Here is a 19,500-nt window from a genome sequence, read left to right as displayed (position 1 = left end):
ATCGGGTTCCAAATTCCTTTATGCTACAATCTCCCATCATATGCAAGAATCAATCATTTCAACTTTCTCTTCTTCTTTGGCTAGTACCACAATTGCCATGGCCAATTCATGCTCATTGCTCCTGCATTCCCATGCTAAAACAATCAATTTGAAAAGGACATCTTCTAGCAGTTTGGCCAAACTAGCATCTTTGGGTTGCACCACAGGTTCAAGGCCATTTCCTTGAAGGACCATTTCTATGTATCCTTCTTTAATCACTCCTAGATATAGAATTTCAGCCTGCAACAATTGCTCTCTGCTAAAGAAGATTATGAACTTTGGCCTGTATATCCTCTTGTTCTAAAATTGATGTTATTTGTTTGTATTCAGTATAGTTGGTTTTTTCTCTCCAAGCTACTATGTTTAATTGAGAGGCAATGTCGGTTAGTTTATTATGTACCCAATTCAAATATAACTGAAAAATAGGAATTTGGTCAGTGATTGGAGGCAATGTAGTTAATAGGAAAAACATCTACCATGAACATGTAGATCTTGGGCATTCTCCTCCCTTAATTGAGTTGCCATCTTATCAAGTAACTCTTCACTTGATTAACTTATAAAGAAAAACAATTGCAGAAGGATCATCACCTTTCTTTTTAAAATAGGTGAAATTAAATTCCGGTGACAGGGAATAATGAAATTCTTCTTTGAACTTTATGTTGACTCATCCACACACTTGGATTAATTTCATCACATGTTATATACATCCAATTTGGAGGTGTGAGTATCCCCCCAAAATCTCCTCAAACATCAGCCAACAGATTCGCATATCTCTGCCATATTGTCATTCTTTAATGTGTTGTGTGAGTCGAGAGTTGAAATGATCATATCTTGGGAAATGGGAAGGTTTCTTCTAAGTCATAACATTGAGCAAGATCAGTAACCACGTACCATACTTGTCGGTAGATCATGATTTTCAAAAATCTCTGGCTAGTAGATCATGCAGATGCTGCAAACAAAAGAAAAGAACAATCAAGAAATTGATTGCCTTAGGAACAAAATATAGATGACGGGGTTCATGAGTGGCACACTTGACCAATAAAAAGTGGGAACGCAAGAAAATAGTAAAGAATCAAGGGATCGATATTCCTAGGCACTTAAGAACTACAAAACAGGAAACTTTGGAAAATCAGAACCTTTTGAAGTTGGCAAAATGGGCATTTTAGGAACTCTAGAAATTAAAAACTTGAAAAGAAGGCCTATTTTGAGCTAGGACTTAAAAGTTTAAATTTGACCAAGCTCCAAAACAGGGCAACACTTTCATACACCCTTTACATCAACTTTACAAAAATCTAATAGAGTTGTAAAATGTTATTGCATTTACCTATGAGATATAAATTAACTCTAAATAAACTCCTAGAAAGATAAAATGATATCGGTTTTAGTTGTTTCTTAAATAATATTTGAACTCAATTTGATTAGTTTATTGAATTCAATCATGTTGTCTAACCCTAGATAAAATCTAATAAAGTGAGAACTACTGTGACCAATCCAATCCTTTAATAATGTATTTATTCCTAATGTAATGACTTATCCATTCATGTCTTAACTTTAGATAAAATCCTAATAGAAGGATAGCTATCATGGAAGTTCAAGTTTTTCATATAAATTTTTTTCTTGAAGAATAATAAATTTATTTCTATGACAAAAATCATCTTTTCATAAAATAAAAAATATTTACAAGTTATAAACACTTAAAATTCATCGACACAATTATGCTTAACAAAAAATACTAATTAAAATAGGTCACATATTCATTAATTAAATCAATTAATCAAATCAAATTAATGATATGATTTTTATTATTCAATTAATTTATATAATTTATTGTAGCATTGTAAATTATATCCACATACAATTTCATCCTAACCTAGACCTCACCTTGGCGTTTTGTCTCCCAGTGCCTGATGCTTGCTTTGATTTCGCTCACACTTTCTAGAAACATGTATTCTCTACTCCCTTTTTGTCTCCTATCCAATTACGAGTCTTGATTTCTAGGACCACAATGTTAGGGAACCATAGTCCTAACTCAATACCAAGGTGCCAAACCATCATGGTCCTCCTAATTAGATCCAAATTTACTTCTGGAAGAATAATAAATTTATTTCTATGACAAAAATAATCATTTCATAAAATTAAAAATATTTACAAGTTATAAACACTTAAAACTCATTGACACCATTATACTTAACAAAAAATACAAATTAAAATAGGTCACATATTCATTAATTAAATCAATTATTCAAATCAAATTAATGGTATGATTCTTATTATTCAATTAATTTATATATTTTATTGTGGTGTTGTAAATTATATTCGCATACAATTTAATCCTAACCTAGAACTCGCCTTGGAATTTTGTCTCTCAGTGCCTAATGCATGCTTTGATTTTGCTCACACTTTCTAGAAACCTGTATTTTCAACTCCCCTTTTGTCTCCCATCCAATTATGAGTCCTAATTTCTAGGACCATGATGCTAGGGAACCATAGTCCTAACTCAATACCAAGGTGCCAAACCATCATGGTCTTGCTAATCAAGCCCAAATTTGATCCCAACAATGCTCACATCAAGTGGGTAAGAATTTACATCCTATATCAGCCTGCTCCGAAAATTCAAATAATTTTTGGATGGTTGAGTGGAAAAGGAGGCCTACCTCTCTCATTTGAGGTGGACAAAGTCTAAGTTGGCTCCTATTCTATTTCCTTTACAATTATTATTATTTTAATTTTAGGGTTGATTCCTAAACCGGGGTTTAACCCAAGGAAAGCCCCTATTCTAATTCTATTTCCTTTACAAATATTATTTTAATTTCAAGGTTAATTTCTAAACCGGGGTTTAACCCAATGAAAACCCCTATCCACAACCCTTTTAATCTATCTATATGTGTAGGAAATTGAACCTAGAACTGTGATTGAATATTCTGATAGAATAGACGACAACGAATAGGGTTAGTTTTTGCAAGAGTGAAAAATTGAAGACTAGGGTGACCTACTACCTTGCTCTTGAGAATTTTTCTTAATCTTTGTATAGTGAATATTGGGCATCTCCCCAATCTAAAAAATATCCCACTTGCTTGTCCAAAATTTATAAGGGCCTGAATTTTTAGCTATAGGTTTTAATTCATTTTACTTAGTTAGATTTCTATCTATGGCTTTGTCTAACATCTAAAACACTCTATTATTACCGTTTTACTCCAATTATCCATTGCTTTACCTTAAAATTTATAATATGAATCAAAGTTCAACTTAAAATGGGGAGACAACAAGCAAATAAAATTAATTGGTATTTTAGCCCTTTTCTTTAATTGAATTATGGCTAGATCTATTGAATTTACTTGCCTTTTTAATATATTGGTTAATAACGCAAGATTAATGATTTTATTATCTTAATTGATGAAACCCTAATTTCCCCTACCTTATATCTAATATGATCATAAATATTAGAATTAATAATTAAAATTCATTTTTAACTAAGAAATCTATAAATTAATTTAATAAAACATCAAATCAAAATAAAAAATAACTAATTTCTTAAAATATCCAAAAGAATCTTTGAAAAAACAATAAAATTTAAAAATTCTAAATAAACATTTTCAATAATTCAATAAATCATGACAACCAATTAATAATAATAGTCATTTATCTTTATTTGATCTATTGATCCTCATTTGCATCCTCCTAAAGTTAATAATTGATATTGAGTCCTCATCTTTCACAATCATAAATCCAATTTGAACAAGTAAATGTTGTTGGAAAGAGTGACAAAAATATTATTACAAAGAAAATTAAGTAAATGTTGCCGCAAAGAGTGACAATCCAACTCAAAATTCTAAAAGCATTCTCTTGTCCCAAACTGACATAACAACATTTATATAATCACATAATTTTTTAAAGAAAACTTGTAAGTAGTTGAAAATAAAATTTATATTTTTCAAAATTAAATTTTATAATCTTTAAATACAAACAAATTCAATAATTGAAGAATACCTTCTTGTCTCAAATTCACCCATCAACATGTTTATGCAACACATAAAATTTTAAACTAAATTTGAAACAATTTTAGAAAAAAATTTACAAGAGTTTATGAGCCAAACCCATATTTTCTAAATTAATAGCCAAGCTGAAATATCTATTTTCAATAGCAACATCATTTATTAAATCTTCTTTTTATAAAAAAATAAAATTATTGATATGTTTCTTAAATATGTGGGAAAATGTCGAGGAAAACCTTTTTGTTTATAAAAATTTTAATATTAGAAATTATAAATGTTCCTCAATACAAGAAGAATCTAAAATTAGAGGTTGTAAATGTTTCCCAACACAAAAAGAACCAACAATCAATCTTCAAATCCTTCTTTAATACAATTCTATTATTTTTTAAAGTAAAGAACATTTTACTCTCCAAAAAATTGAAAGAACACCTCTTACATTTAAACCAATATCTTTAATTTATATCTTCTTCTCACATTTAAACCAATATCTTAAATTTATATCTTCTTCTCAAATAAGAATAATATCTAATTTTCAACAAACATCTATTTTTTCTCAAAAATATCCAATAATATCCTTTTTATCATGTTTTGGAAGTCATTGTTTTTTTAAAAGAAAACACCACCCCCTTCATTTTTAAGATTAAAATATAAAAACAATATCTTTAAAAATCTTTAAATCCATCTTACCAGACCTAAAACACTTTAAACAACCAAAATACCAAAATGCTCATAAAGCCGCTTAATTTCAAAATCAAGTTAAATGCAGATTGCAGTTGATCTTTGGCAAAACTGGAGGAGCTGTGGCGCAACATTCATGCAGATCAAAATTGCAAGCAGCACATCAATACCCATTCCCCCGCACACCCTCTCCGCAACCGTCGCATATAAAGCCAAGTGGGTACCAAACATAGGTGAGCCAGTGCCCTGGGTGGCTCGGATGATGCATCAACTTCTGCATCTTCAAACCAAATCACCAGAATATCCTTGCCCAACTAGCTAGCATGCATTTCAGATCTGGTTGCAGAGGAACTGTTTCCACTTCAGCATGGGCTTTGGGAGCAATGCACAGGTTGGGTGAAGAGCGTACCCACAGGAGCTGCTTCTGCAATAGTTTTAGGTTGCATATTTTCCATCTATTATGATACTTTATAACTCTAAAACCTAATAAATTTTGTTCGATTTACAATAGATTGTCATCCGTGGAATATAGCAAGACTTGTAGACGCCATGGGAGTGTTGTAAAGATATTCCTAGAAGTCTTTCTCAGAAGTCCCATCATCTTGCCTCCCACGGCGAAAGTAGGTCGGTATAGACTTTAGAATCAATCGTTCAACTTACGTTAGAATTTTACTAATTTTTCAAGTCCGTCCAACACGAAGGAAATCTCTCCGCTAATCATAGCAAAGACTTGTACACACCATGTGATTGCTGTACAGAGATTATTGGTAGTGTTTCTCAGAAGTCCTTTCATCCCCCTCCACACGGCGAAAGTGGGTCGGTATAGACTTTAGAACCAATCGTTCAATATACGTTGGAATTTAACTAATACTTCAAGTTCGTCCAACGCAAAGGAAACTTCTCTGCAAATGCCCTATCTTCCATTGTGTGGACTCAACAATTTTCTCATCATTTCCACTGTATACTATACTTCATAGTGGCATATAGTTCTTAAGTGCACAAAGACTTGAAAATAGATTAGTCAAGACCGTAGAAACAAGTCCAATGCCATGTTCCGCTTCGCCCTCAAAAGTTGTCGCCGATTCGAATTTTCGACAGTTCGTGCCATCTCAAAAATCTTCCCACAAAGCCAATGAAACTATAATATATTATTGTATTATATCATTTATATTTACAGAATTATGATCGAATTATTGATCATAATGAAGATATTCTTATGCATATTAACAATGTTTGGTATTGTTCTTTTGATGGTAAAACTTGGAATAAGCTGCTGAATTATATTTGGAAAAGCCCTGTTGAGCCCAAGATTCAATGTTTTAAGTGGCTGGTTTTGCTTGACAGACTTCCGATTAAAAGAGATAATCAGTCTTCTGATATTTGTAATATTTGCAAATTCCCTGATACAGGTAGACACATTTTATTTGATTGTCTTTTTGCTAAAGAAATATGGAGACTTTTTGGCATTGTTTATCCTATTAATATCAATATTCTTCAAATTGTTACTGGTTACATTAATGGTATTAGTAAAGATGCTAATGTTTTTTGGAATATTCTTTCCTCTAACATTCTTTGGCAAATCTGGGAATGCAGGAATGAGGAAAAATATCAAGGTAAGCCAAGAGATCTTACTAAATGTTTTTGTAAACTCACATTTATCAAAATTTTCTTGCAGATTCAAACCACCATGATAATGGAGAAGGAAAAGCTGAGGATATTTCTCAAAGATGGTCAAGCCACCTTCTTTTTGTATGAGCTCAAGTATGGTTACCAATGGCATAGGTCTCTGGATGATTTGAGAATATTTGAAAGCACTTGTTGGAGACTTAACCAGGGGATAAAGTGGAACCAGATTTCCAAGAAGGAGACCTGTATGCTGGCCCAGATCCAGGAGAGGAAGAATATAGTTTGGATGGAAGGCCCACAAGGTTGGACTGCATGGGTGGATGCGTTCCCTGATGTTCTTCACTAGTTTTTATGTCACATCTTGTATTGTTCATATGATGTACATGGTCCATTATACTTGTACAGTGGTTATTTGGGTTTTGTTGTGAGGCTTTGCCTCGGTCTTGATACTCGATGAACAGTATTGTCCTTTTTTGGTACTCCTTATAGCTAATAGAAAAAAAATATAAATAATCATATTTATTTAAAAAAAAATTTAATAGAATTATTTATTTATTTAAAAATTATTTAATTTAATTTATTTTAAAACTATCTTACTTATTTGAAAGTTACATTATTCTACATTATAATTATTTGAAAAATTATTATATTTGTATTATTTATTTTATTTTATTTTTATCTATCGATTAATATTTTTGGAATTCTTTTTTGAGATCTCCTTTTTGTGTGTTTTTTCTTCCTTTTTTTATTAATCATGAAAATTAAATAATAAATAAATTTCTGTTAATCGAAAAAAAATAAAAATAGTTAAACTTGAGAAGTGGGAAGAGTTGGAAGAGGAATTGAAGGGGCTCTACGAGAGGATGAAGGTAATTGAGGAGCCACAAGACAACCAAGCAACCCCAAAAGGGAAGATGGAGGAGATGATGGCCTTGAACAATGAAATTTCAAAGAAGTCAACGACTCTCCAAGACATTCAAGAGGAAATCGACAGAAGTAATGCTAAAAAGAAATGACACATGGAATCATCTCCTTCTGTTGGGATGGAGCCATTAGTGTTGATGGTGAAAGGTACATTAGAGTCACCTTCTATTTCTCCAAGCCCGTTGTGCCTTTGTGTTTATGTATATTGTAATTTTCATTGTTGTTGGAGGCAAAGTTGTTTTATGACTCAAATTGTAGTGACTATAATTAAAATCTTGATTCTTTATAGGGAGAATAATCTATTTTGAAAGACGAGTAAGAAGTATATTTCAACATATTATATATCTATCTAGGGTACAAGCAAGGGAAATAAAGTCATATATATAGTTCCTACACATTTGTTTACTTTAATTTACTTTAATCTCAAGGTTCATTTCAATTGTTATATCTCATAACTAACAAAAATGCATAGGCATATATCTCTACAGAATGTGAAGTCCAATAGTCACATAACTTAGTAATTGCTAATGTTTAAAGCATAATTTAGTAATTTTAAAATTTTAAAAATTATGTAGTACACAAAATAATAAGTACCTCTTGTCGATCTTGCAGGTCAATTTACCACTAATAATATGACGTAATTCTGCATTAGTCATCTTACTCTGTGCAAAACCATATGCAGTGAAATGCTACCACAAAACAAGGGAAATCGAATGCCCAAATCAACTTTCTTATCAAAGATTGATGTTTCTAATATCACCATTTTCTTGCAAAGCACAAAGTTTTAGTGAATTTAGAATAATCAAAACAAATCATTGTATGGCCATTAATTTCTAATATCACCATTTTCTTGCAAAGCACAAAGTTTTAGTGAATTTAGAATAATCAAAACAAATCATTGTATGGCCATTAATTTCTAATATCACCATTTTCTTGCAAAGCACAAAGTTTTAGTGAATTTAGAATAATCAAAACAAATCATTGTATGGCCATTAAATTTGTTAAACCTGGGATGTGAAATGACTATAATATGAAATGTAGTTTTGTTCAGATTTAGTTAGCTCACCTTCAAATACTTATTTCATATACCATGAGCATTGAGAACAATAAACCAGATGAATCCAATGATAGTGCTCAGGGCAACTTTCCTTCCTGGCTGAATATTTTTTAGGATGAAATACAATTGGATATTGTATTTATAAATAACATAAAAGAACATATAAACCTAAATTTTAATGCAAGATTGATCACTACTCTAACAAGATTTGACGTCACCGCAATAGAAAAATAAATGCTAACAAGATTGATTTCATCCCAATGGAAGACTAAATGCTACTCTAACCAGTTGATCTCACCACAATGCAAGACTAAATATACTATAACAAGATTAATCTCAACGTAATCAAAGACTAAATGCTCTAATAAGCTTTGATTCCAACGCTTAGCATATAGTCACTACAAATAGCAAATCAAATTTGCTGAAATACAAATGGACCTTAAAACCCCATTGGTTTCACAACTAAATAGTAATGACGTACACGAAATGAATGAAATCTAAATAAGTAGCAAGCCAGATATCAAATATATGTTTGTCTCTGATGAGAAATGAACTCATTTTAAAGAAAAATGAGATACTACAAAGAGAAAAATCTAGATTTGTTTCAATTCACAGCTAGCAGAGCCTAAATAGCAGTCATACATCTCTTTTACACTTCAATCCAGATATAATGATGTGGTATCCTAAGCTGTGAGTGTATTCAAGTGCTTAACTAGATCATCTAGTCTAGTGGAAAATAAGAATTTGTTGGTTGTTTAGGTAAGGTACTGAAAATTGACTTCAGCTATTTCCACCATTACTGTATCCAGCCTCCAATGGTATATTTTAGCTTTTGAATATCTGTTTCCATAAAATTAAATAATAAGAACCTTATAATGATTGACCTATATAATCAATCCAAATTATCCCTTGAAAAGTTCGTGCTTCAATAAAAACCATTAGAATGAATAAGACATGATAAACCAGATATTTGCTTTCTAGAGTCTGGACAAATTTTAAGGCAAAGGCCTTGTCATTCACATGTACTCACAATTTTCGAAAGAAATGGGCAATTTATCAGACAGCCAGCTGGTTAGGGAGAAGCATTCTAAGGCATTAAAAAATAAAAGAAGAAAAATGACCAATTTTATGGCCCACAAATACCTGCACAACCTTAAATGAGCCACTTCCTAAACAGAGAATAATATCAATGCTTTGCTAGATATTGGTTTTGTTAAATCTATAAAAATGGTTTAATATATACTGGATAGATAAGTTTTCTAAATGGTTGTTTCTTAAAGGTTTCAAGCAATTAGGTATTCCTAAATGTGATCAAGCTTAAACAATCCATGTGATTAAAAATGCTACTTCAGAAAGACCTATGGATCATTATCTATGTAGGATCCCAATTCACCTTATCAAGATAAATAATGACTTATAGATCTAGTTTTAATATCAATCTAACCTCAGTCACAATGTCTCTAGCTTCCAGATCCAGTGAGTTTTCCTAAGCATCACATACTTTGTTGGAAGGAATGGAGGTAAACAAATTACTAAAATAATTATTTTGCAGAAGTTGCAAACTAAATGAGCTTACAAAAAAGGTGAATCAAACTTTTGAGTTCAGAAGTGATTGCTAGAGGTTCTATCAAGTTTCAATTGAAGGTGATGAGGAGAATAAGACTAAAAAATTTGTCTATCTATGCTGCAATTATCCATGACTCTAAAACAACCAAACAAATTATTAGTCTATTATTTGATAGATTCCTAGATAACACAAAACCATCCATTTCAGTGTTTTTTCAATTAATACATTAAGACAAGGATCATAATTATAAAAATTATCAATGAATTACAATGCAACAAATCATCATAAATATATAAAATATCAATACAAAATTTTACTTAATTATATATTCATATTTTTAATATTAATTTACTTGTTTTTATAAATAATAATGAATGGAAAATATTTTTTTATAAAATAAGTAAAAATTTGTTAAATGTACATATAAAAAACCTAAAATGCAAACAATTAAGAGATATCATAAAATCTGCTCTGAATCACATAACCCACATCAAAATTCAGTCAGAATCCATGATGAGGTAAAGGAGGAAAAAGTTTCTTACAATTCTTCAAGGCTTGCTAGGTTGCTGATGTTGGAGGGAATTGAACATGTTATCTGGTTTCTGTCAAGCCTTCTGTTTCCTAATAATATCACCCACAAAACACAAATTAAATGAGGATCCTTAAATTTCTAGTATGTGAAGCAATTATAAAAACCATAAACAGGGCATAGCAAGAAAAACAAGAATTAAAATTTTGATAGTCACACAACAGTCAAACTGATTATGAGTCCCAAAGTAGAGGGGATTTGTCCTTCAAACTCATTACTGTCAAATAGTTTGTAGATGATAATAAACACCACTTAACACAGCCAATATCTATATCACATACTAAAGGTCATGACATATAAGTACTAATGCATTTGACTCACACATGAAGCAAATTCATATTCTTGCTGAAGAGTTCGGATGGAATGGTGCCTGACAGATTGTTTAGATTGAAATGGCTACAAAAATGAAAAAAAATAAAATTTAATATTTCATTCCTTTGGCATCAGAATGATAGTTTATTTTCAGATCTGAAATTACTAACAATATTTGGTTGAAGACATTCCATAGGGGGGACAATACAATGACTATTTTAGTCATTCAAATGATATTCTATTTATTAATGGGTACTGATGAAGACAAATAATTCTATGAACATGAACACTACCCCAGACTTTGCCTAGAATGACAATTTAATAGCAACAACCACAAGCATGCTACAAGTAAAACAAAAGTTTCAGTTAAGAGTGTTATTCTTTTCAATAGAAGTACCATTTTTAATTCAACAAGAAAACAAAATCCATGTAACTTCTACAAAGAATCTTCTGATTTTATAAACTGTTAGACTAGCACCTAAACAAACTTGTAAGCCTTTCATAATACTATGAAATTCTTAGATGTTCAACTGGAAAGAACAAAGGAAAAGTTTTCCCTCGATATTCAGAATATAATAACCAGAATATATTACAAGTGCAGAAGTGTTCAATATAAATTTTCCCAACAGATAAGAAACAGGTTAAATGCTAAGGCCTTCACAATATCTTCAGTCAGAATTGTAAATTGAACTTCACAATGACTTAATTTCATTCCTCCATATGGAAAGAAAATGAAAACACTTTACGCAAGGTTAACTTGGTTCTGATCCTACAGAAAATACAAATCCTAGAACTTCACAACTTGCTTTACAAAGATATTCACAAAGAGACAGACCAGTTTATCAATAACTCATTAATAAACTTAATCACATTTACAAAATTAGAAACTAGATCAGCCATAATTTTATCTAATTCACATAGCTACTTAAGTCTGCAAACTCCCAGCCATTGTTGAACGAGAATATTAGAGATATCTGTAGAATATTGCATAAATCGTAAGTACTGCTTCATGTGTCAAATTTGTCAAAGGAGGCGTGCTGCAGAAATTGCTAGAGCATATGGTATGATTGAGAAATATTTTCAATGCCCTGAGATCTGAGTGAAATAGATTGAATACATGTTACTAATCTATTCTTGGAGGTAGGCTGCAATAATTGCACAAGTGACTACAAAATCTCCACCCTGTGGACATCTTGATTTGCCTGCACTCACACAACCAATAGACAAGACAAACACCAAGAGAAAATGGCCAATACATATTCCTAAAATTAAACCTAGACTTCTCTTGCTTGAAATGTATATAAAGCTAAAAGTTGTTGATATGGAATTCAAAGGCTAACTAATAGACAAGACGATAGATGCTTCAAGCAAATAAATTGGCAAGTGCAAAGACAAAAACCATAACCCTTGTCAACGCCCGTGCAGCCTGTAACATGGTGTATGCAAAATGTGGAAGCATAGACAGGGCATGGTGAACTATTTGACAGAATGCCTCAACAGTTACAAAGACTCAAGAATATGCGCAGAATGGATGTGTAAGAGAGGCTTTATAAACTTTAAAGCAATTGAAATTGGGAGGCGTGGAGAAAAATTCTGCAACCTTCATCAGATTTGGAGCAGGGTACGTATTTCCAGCAAGGCATAAGTCTTTCTAACTTTCAAGCAAATGCCATTTGACAGACAATTCAACTTCTGATGAAATAAGAGTACATATGGGCATACCTGCACAATTAGAAGTAGAATAGGTTGAGAGGGATTTGGGAAGTGGAAAGTCTAAAATGATTTGAGCATCACTGAAAGGTAGGCTACGAAGTAGGGCAGATTAGGGAAAGGTGCGTGGCCAAGGAAGGGAGATGTGGGTTGTGTAGGTAGAAAAATTAATATTTGTGCTGAAAAGAAAGGAGGTGTTGGTTTTAAATATTGAGTAAACATTATTTCCAACACTGTGGATACAGAGAACAGGTGCTGCTTGAAAACTGAGTGAAAGTGCCTAGTGGGGAGATGCAAAGCAAATCAAATTCTATGGTATGGTTGTGTGAACAAGAAAAGAATGGAATTTAATTTAAAGTCAGAGATAGCAAGAAGGCCATTGAGAAGGCCGACAAAGTATTGTTTTAGTTTGAAATTTTGAAAAAGTTATGGGTGTATGGTATAAGTGTGATGCAGCTAATTTGCAATCTTATTTATATTGTTGAATGCAAATTAAGAAGAGAGGATCTGTATGTGAAAGTTGAGAGTACTGACCGGCTCCTTCCTAGCGCACTTTACCGATTATCGATCATTCATTCTACCAAAGTCCTCTTTACCCTGCAACACCAGTTAGAAAAGTCAAAGTAGTTTGGAGTCTCATGGGATAGCAGCGCAAGCTTCATGAGTTAACTGCTAGACTTTACCCTACACCCCTGCGGCGGTCTCCGTCCCTAGTCAATTGATACTTGGGGATGGCGAGGCAAAGACACATTGAGTGAGTTTTGTATGTGTGAAGCTGTAGGTAAGAGTGTCTGTCTTGAATCAGCTTACGGCCAAACACATTCAGCATTGCTGCAGAGGGCAGCTAATACCCTCCACCCAGCAAAAAGAAAAAATCAAAACATTTTCGTGATACAAACAGAATGATTGTACAGAGTATTAGATCCTAAAAACACTAGCAAAAGAAAACAAGAATGAAAAAAAATTAAACAAAGCATCACTTGCAGAGAGCAATAGGTAGTGTAAATTCCTTAGTTAGAAGTAAGAAAAAGTGCGACAATGTTACTATTTACCAGACAGAGATTGCTCTGGACTGGAAGAAAAGTTAAGAACAGGATGGTCACCAGGACTAGCCGCAGGAGGCCTGGGGTGCTTGGCCTCTATGGCATTAGCATCGCCGTTGTCACTGTTGTTGATAAGTCATGTCACAATCTCCTGCGCCCTCTCCTTGGCGATCTGCACCTCATCCATGGGAGGCGGCATGCTATTGTAAGAAGTAGTCTGGTTGGGGATAGGGTTTATCGGCACATGGGTTCAGGAGCTATTAATTATCTACACATGGGTTCAGGAGCTATTAATTATCTACACATGGATCTACTCAGGGTACACTTAACCATTTAAGTTTTATACTCTATAATATTTTAATTTTAGAGATCTAAGCATAAAAACCGTATTCATTGTATGAAACAAACAAGGAATCTAAATAATAAGGTTGATCAACGAAAACCCTAATAAACCATATATACACAGAAAACTTAAAAGAAGAGTAGAAAGACATACATACAGTTCTAAGCAGATCTTGTCCTTAGGCGCTGCACCAAAAGAAGTAAAATAAGAAGGTTGAAATGAACCAAAAAGGGTTGCAGATAAAATCATTTTCTAAAAACCCAGGAAAAGGGCAGATGAAATGCGGACCTTGTCACAGATTTGTACCTCTCGCTTCGAAATATTTTGCAGGTGCGTACTCTTCCAAAAAATCTCGCCATATCTTCCCCTTCTAAAGGACTATCCATTGGGACTTACTAAAGGCATGAATGGACTATTCATTCATTCTGGTTCTACCAAACTGTTTCGTTTGAGCGCACACCATGCCAAAAAAAGAAAGAAGAAACATTTCCCGCTATTCCTCTGCCCCTCGCCAAAATGCATGTCTTTTGTTTTAACTTTTAATTTAAGACAATTCAAATTATTTTAATTTTTTATTTTAAAGGTTTAAGACAAAAGATTCATATTGTCTTAAAACTAGCAATTGCACCTTGGTGTGCAATGTATACGCCGAACAACCAAATTTTGGAAAAAATTCGGAAAGGGTAGATTGAAATGAAGTGGATAGAAGGAACAAAATATAATTATTTTTTAATTTGGTTTAACAAAGATATTTATTAAAAAGCATTGTGGAATTGAACATGTGCTTCAAATGAATTGGAACCAGCTCAAATTCTTGTTATTTACTAATTTGCTTTAGCAAAGAGAATTACAAAGTGGAGAATTTAATAAAATACATTGTGTAATAGAACTTTTAGTTCAATTTTGTAGGAACCTATATAGAAAATGCACTTTAAATGTTGAAAGGGGTTTGGCAAATAAAATTTGCATAACTTCTTCATTTATAGGTTCCCTATAATAGGATACATAGTTCCACAGTTGACATCATACTTTATAGAAACTGTTTTTGAAAACACCTGCAATTTGTCAAAGAGAATAGTGTAATTGAATCATACTATATAATAGAAAACTATGGAAAAGGAAAATTGTCCAATTGAATTTGTCTAACCTGATTGAGTTTAATAATTTACCTTTTAGAAATCAAAATTAGAAGCATTGTTTTGAACATGTCTTGGACATTCACAAAACACCTGAAATTTGTAAAATAGAGTTGTTTAATTTGAGAAATGTGGTAAGATTGAAAGGTATGAATAATATAAGGAAATTACTAAGAATAGAAGGAACAAACCTCAAATGGATCTTACAGTAGATTGTGAATCTGATAATATCTTCAACCGTGCCTCCTCTTCTTTGCGTCGAGTGACATGTGGACTTTGTTGCATTCGTGCATACCTTTCAAATGTGAATGCTGGGTGAATGCGAAGGCTTGTCAAATCACGAACTCTCGAAATAGCTGTGAATGTCATACCCTGCCGGTCAATGTTGCCAATGTCAATTGTTGCTCTTTGAAGTGTGAGTCCTTGTGATTTGTGTATTGTTAATGCCCAAGCCATTTTTAGTGGCATTTGGCGTTGAAGACCTCGACTTATTGGTGGTATAGGTATATTTGTTGGGTTATTGTGATCCCAAGGTGGGCCTGTGTAATTTTGGAATTGAACAACAACAAATAAGGGTAGTTGAGGCGGGTGTTCACCATCATTGTATACAATTTCTCTGACTTGTCCAAGAGCACCATTGACTAGTCCCGTTTCCACCCATAGATTTGTAGACAACATAACCTCTTGGCCAATACATAGCAAGATATTTGATTGTAGTTGTTCATCATCAGGATTTGAGCATGCCAATCCCTTCATCTGTTCTGCAGTAGATAGGGCAACAGGTTTTGCTAAAGACAACAACATGCGTTTATTATGCAATGACACCATTTCATTTGTTGCAAAAAGATGTTTGGATGGTAAAAAAACTGATTGTTCTGCAGAGGTGAGTGATGAACTTGATCGAGACATTAGAAGTTGTCAATCTTCAATTGTAGGTGTTGCATTTCGCAAATTTGAGAGGAGTTCACGAAAAGCAATTTGTGCAGGTTGCTCTCCAATTTGTCGGAATATTTTATCCAATGTTATAATTGTTGTGAAGGTTCGCCATAGTGTCCCTCCATAAGAATTTGAAGCATACATTGGAATGTCCTTGACAGGTGGTAGCTGGCCCAAGTCACCAAATAGTATGATTGAGCGTCCTCCAAATGGGATTTGGTTATGTGTAGGGAACACCTCACACAACCTCATATCAATACATTGTATTAACCTACAACCAATGAAGCTCATTTCATCTATTAGAATATAATGAATGAAGTACATGCTTTCTTGGAAGCTGGCAAGTGTTTGTCCTTGGAGGGGGACCATTTCTTTGATTGGAATTCGAAGGGCATAATGGATTGTTGAAGCTTGTATGTTGAATGCTGCAACTCCTGTTGGTGCAAGGAGTAGTAGTGGTGATTGTCCTGGTGGTGCCAATCTCATCATTGTAGACTTTATGCTCGTTATCAGGTGAGACTTTCTCGTGCCTGCAGTTCCCTGAACAATAATCTTTAGTGGTGGCTTTAAAGTATTGTGTTGTAGATGTGTAATAACCAAATCATATGCCCTTTGTTGTTGTATAGACAAGGCATATGTGGCTTGTTGATTGTAAACATGGTGGGATTGAAATGTTGTCCGATTGGAGTGTATGAAAGTAGTAGCTACAACTTTTTGTTGTGTGGGTATGTGGTGTTTTCCCCAGTCATGGCTCAAGTCAATTTCACGTTGGCCAAGCATATCAAGTTCATCCAGTTGAATAGGAATTCTTGGGTATAAAGCTGAAAGGGCTCGCCATTCAGTAAGGAAGTCTTGTTGTATCTGTTCAGGCTCGCTTGCAGGAGTGCTAGTATCACTTTCTTCCGTTGTTGTTGAGGTTGTTCGATGTACATGCCATGGATGGTAGTTGTTGGAGAACCTCTCCCATTGTGCTTTAATTTCATCATCTAAAGAGCCAAAATCCATCTCAATGTTGCGGAATGGATGGTATAGTATTAGTTCACTCCAACAAAATGCTTGAAAATATTTGTCCTCCTTTGAAGGTATGGATGTGAATCTAGGGGAGACTCGAACTATTACAGGATTGGTTCTCTCTTTCCATTGATCGCGTTTTCGAGATGCATTGAATGACCATTTTTTAGTTACATCAATAAGACACATTCTCTCTAGATGTATAGGCCTTTCCATGTAGGTTGCAATATAATTTGGATAAGTGGTTGTTCCTGTGGGGGAGATTGAAACACGTTGGAAGTTTTTTTGGTTCACATTTAAAGAAACAAATGTTCTGCTAGAGAGGGATAGTGGTAGCTTTAGTAAAAGGTGACAAGTCTCTTGAGCTCCTATATCATGGTCAACAAGGTTCTCTACAAGCATTTTTCGAAAAGCATTAGGAGCTGGTTTATCAGGCTCAAAGTTTGTTGAAATGCGAGACAACATTTGATGATATGTCTCAGATTTGTTTTCAGCTTAGCTGCATATTTTGCAATATATTTGATCACAACATCTATTGAGAGAACCGGTTGACAATCTACATTGGCCCTCCATATAGAAAGTATGAATGGGTTGTGAAGATTGAGGCGGTCATCATTGCGAGCAGAGGTGTGTTTCGGTTGGCCATTTTCAACATTTGAAAGAGTAGATTTTTCTTGAATGGTCCAAGGGGCTTTGTAACGACATAGAAGAGTTGTGCCCTTTCTTCGGAGGCAACTTTGGGCAGTACACTTTGTATGTCGTTGAACAGAATTGACCAACTCACAATAGTCATTTGAAGCATCACTTGATTGAATCATTGTTGTGTCCATCAAGCAAGGATCATCAATAATTGATCGATGGAATGTTTGGTTTCTAAGGTCCAGTGCTCGTGGATTCCATGCAGAGACATATCTATCAATGTACTGTAGTGCATTTTGTATTGATGGAATGTGATTCCACTGCATTTTATCAATGTTTGGTGCTTCTTGTAGCCAAATGAAACCATGGATATGTGCTGAGCCTCTATGTTGCCACTCATACCTAAAAAATAAGGTGTTTAGACTAAAAACTAATAAGACTTAAATTTTAAATGTAAAACTTGGCAGAGTCATACCTGTACCAGTAGTCAGTTGCGCCAAGAAATTTTTCCAAGACCTCGGCACGAAATGCTGTGAATCTATGATGCATGTAGAGTGCAGTAAGGTGGGGGTTTTGAACTATATTTTGTATCCGCCACTTTGAAGCCGCATACGGATTTGTTGGTGTGGTGGATGGCATGATTGTATGTAAGTCTGGCCATTTTGTATCTGCTGCACTGAGTGTGAAAAATAGTGTTGGGCAACCAATTTGAATTACCATATCAATAAGTTCCCTTTTGCGTTGGTTCTAGAATGGTTTCATACCACGAATTGATGAGCTAAAACGCATAAGTTGATCAGCAAGCTTGTCATCAGGCAAGTCCTTTAATCCTTGATGAAGGGCACCAATTGTTGCAGGGAGTTCATCATGGATTTGCTTTTGAACAAAAATAGATGATGTGGCTTGACTTTGATGCCGCATAATTATATTCAATATAAAGTACCTAAATCGTGGGTGTTGTCCAAACCTGTTATCATGGTATCGCAGGAGATGGAGAGCATACTCATGTAGCTTAACATCTTTGGGACGTGGTTGTTTGAATGCAGCTATACCCTTTGGGAACAAAGTGGGGAATGACATCACAAATAATCCTTCAGTGTTGTATTCATTAATGGGAAATGGGGAGATGGGTGGCCATTGGATTATAGGAGGTGGTCTTCCTTTGCCTAGTTGTAATAAGGAGCGTACTTCTTCGACCTCTCTGCATGACGGTGGAAGGTTAGCCACAAATGAAGTAGTTGTCTCCAAATTCTCTTCAAATGGATCATCTCCTGTACTTTTTTCTTGCATGAAGCTCATATCAATGGGATCTGGATTTGAAGTTGTTGCATGTAGAAGGCTAGATATGTCTGTGGGGTTAAGGGGTAAGGATATTAATGCTGCGATATCTACTTGTACATCATTGTAGTATTGGTCATATGATATCTTATATTGCAATGCATCATAAACACGTCCTCTACTTACATAGAAGTTGTATTGTTGTTGCATACTGGTTTCCCTGTTAACTATTATTATGTTCAATCCATCTACACGTCTAGGCAAATGGGATACAATTGCTGAAATATCTTGAGGAAAAGAAATAGTGTGTCCACTATATTTGAGTTGCCCCCCTCTTGCATAAGTAACCTGAAGGATAGGACTAACCCTTGCTATCAACATCTCCTCAACTTGAGTTAGTATTTGCAAAAAGTGTGGTTGTTCACCGGGGTCCATGTTGTTCCATTTTGAGAAGCGATGGCCATTTTTTTCTGATGCGCATCTGTAACATGTATTAATTCCATTTTGTTGTCTAGTTTTAATTCCTGGATATTTTTCCATGCAAACTAGACATGTTGAAAACTTTGAAAGTTTGTCCAACGTCGAGCGAAATTTGTTTCTAGCATTGCAATAATTTTGTG

General features: G+C 33.9%; 2 protein-coding genes and 1 long non-coding RNA gene across 4 annotated transcripts; all 3 read right to left on the bottom strand.

Moving 5' to 3' along the window:
- Positions 1-8,633: 8,633 nt before the first annotated feature.
- Positions 8,634-14,389, bottom strand: LOC131047657 (uncharacterized). 2 transcript variants are annotated; one of them, XR_009106272.2, is made up of 4 exons: positions 14,169-14,389; positions 14,034-14,065; positions 10,426-10,504; positions 8,634-9,156 (listed from the first exon to the last, which is right to left on the bottom strand). It is a non-coding gene; the product is annotated as an uncharacterized LOC131047657 (long non-coding RNA). The 2 variants fall into 2 exon arrangements; XR_009106273.2 differs by having other exon boundaries at positions 14,038-14,065.
- Positions 14,390-15,208: 819 nt separating this feature from the next.
- On the bottom strand, positions 15,209-15,844 carry LOC131047633 (uncharacterized). The gene has a single exon (XM_057981412.2). It carries the CDS (start codon positions 15,842-15,844, stop codon positions 15,209-15,211), a length of 636 nt encoding a protein of 211 aa, XP_057837395.2.
- A 1,511-nt stretch (positions 15,845-17,355) lies between these two features.
- LOC131047632 (uncharacterized) lies at positions 17,356-19,090 on the bottom strand. The gene is made up of 3 exons (XM_059212292.1): positions 18,367-19,090; positions 18,078-18,273; positions 17,356-18,004 (listed from the first exon to the last, which is right to left on the bottom strand). Exons 1-3 carry the CDS (start codon positions 19,088-19,090, stop codon positions 17,356-17,358), a joined length of 1,569 nt encoding a protein of 522 aa, XP_059068275.1.
- Positions 19,091-19,500: the final 410 nt, after the last annotated feature.

Source organism: Cryptomeria japonica, chromosome 10 (assembly GCF_030272615.1).
Source record: "Cryptomeria japonica chromosome 10, Sugi_1.0, whole genome shotgun sequence".
Lineage (NCBI taxonomy): Eukaryota > Viridiplantae > Streptophyta > Pinopsida > Cupressales > Cupressaceae > Cryptomeria > Cryptomeria japonica.
Note: the sequence above shows the minus strand (reverse complement) of the source record. Positions and strands in the feature narration are given on the sequence as shown.

Coding starts and splice junctions, on each gene's coding strand:
- LOC131047633 (XM_057981412.2), bottom strand. CDS start 15,844: ATGGTGTCATTGCATAATAAACGCATGTTGTTGTCTTTAGCAAAACCT.
- LOC131047632 (XM_059212292.1), bottom strand. CDS start 19,090: ATGCAACAACAATACAACTTCTATGTAAGTAGAGGACGTGTTTATGAT. Junction 18,274..18,366: donor TTTTAGCTCATCAATTCGTG/GTATGAAACCAT, acceptor CACTCAGTGCAG/CAGATACAAAATGGCCAGAC. Junction 18,005..18,077: donor GCAACTGACTACTGGTACAG/GTATGACTCTGC, acceptor CTTATTTTTTAG/GTATGAGTGGCAACATAGAG.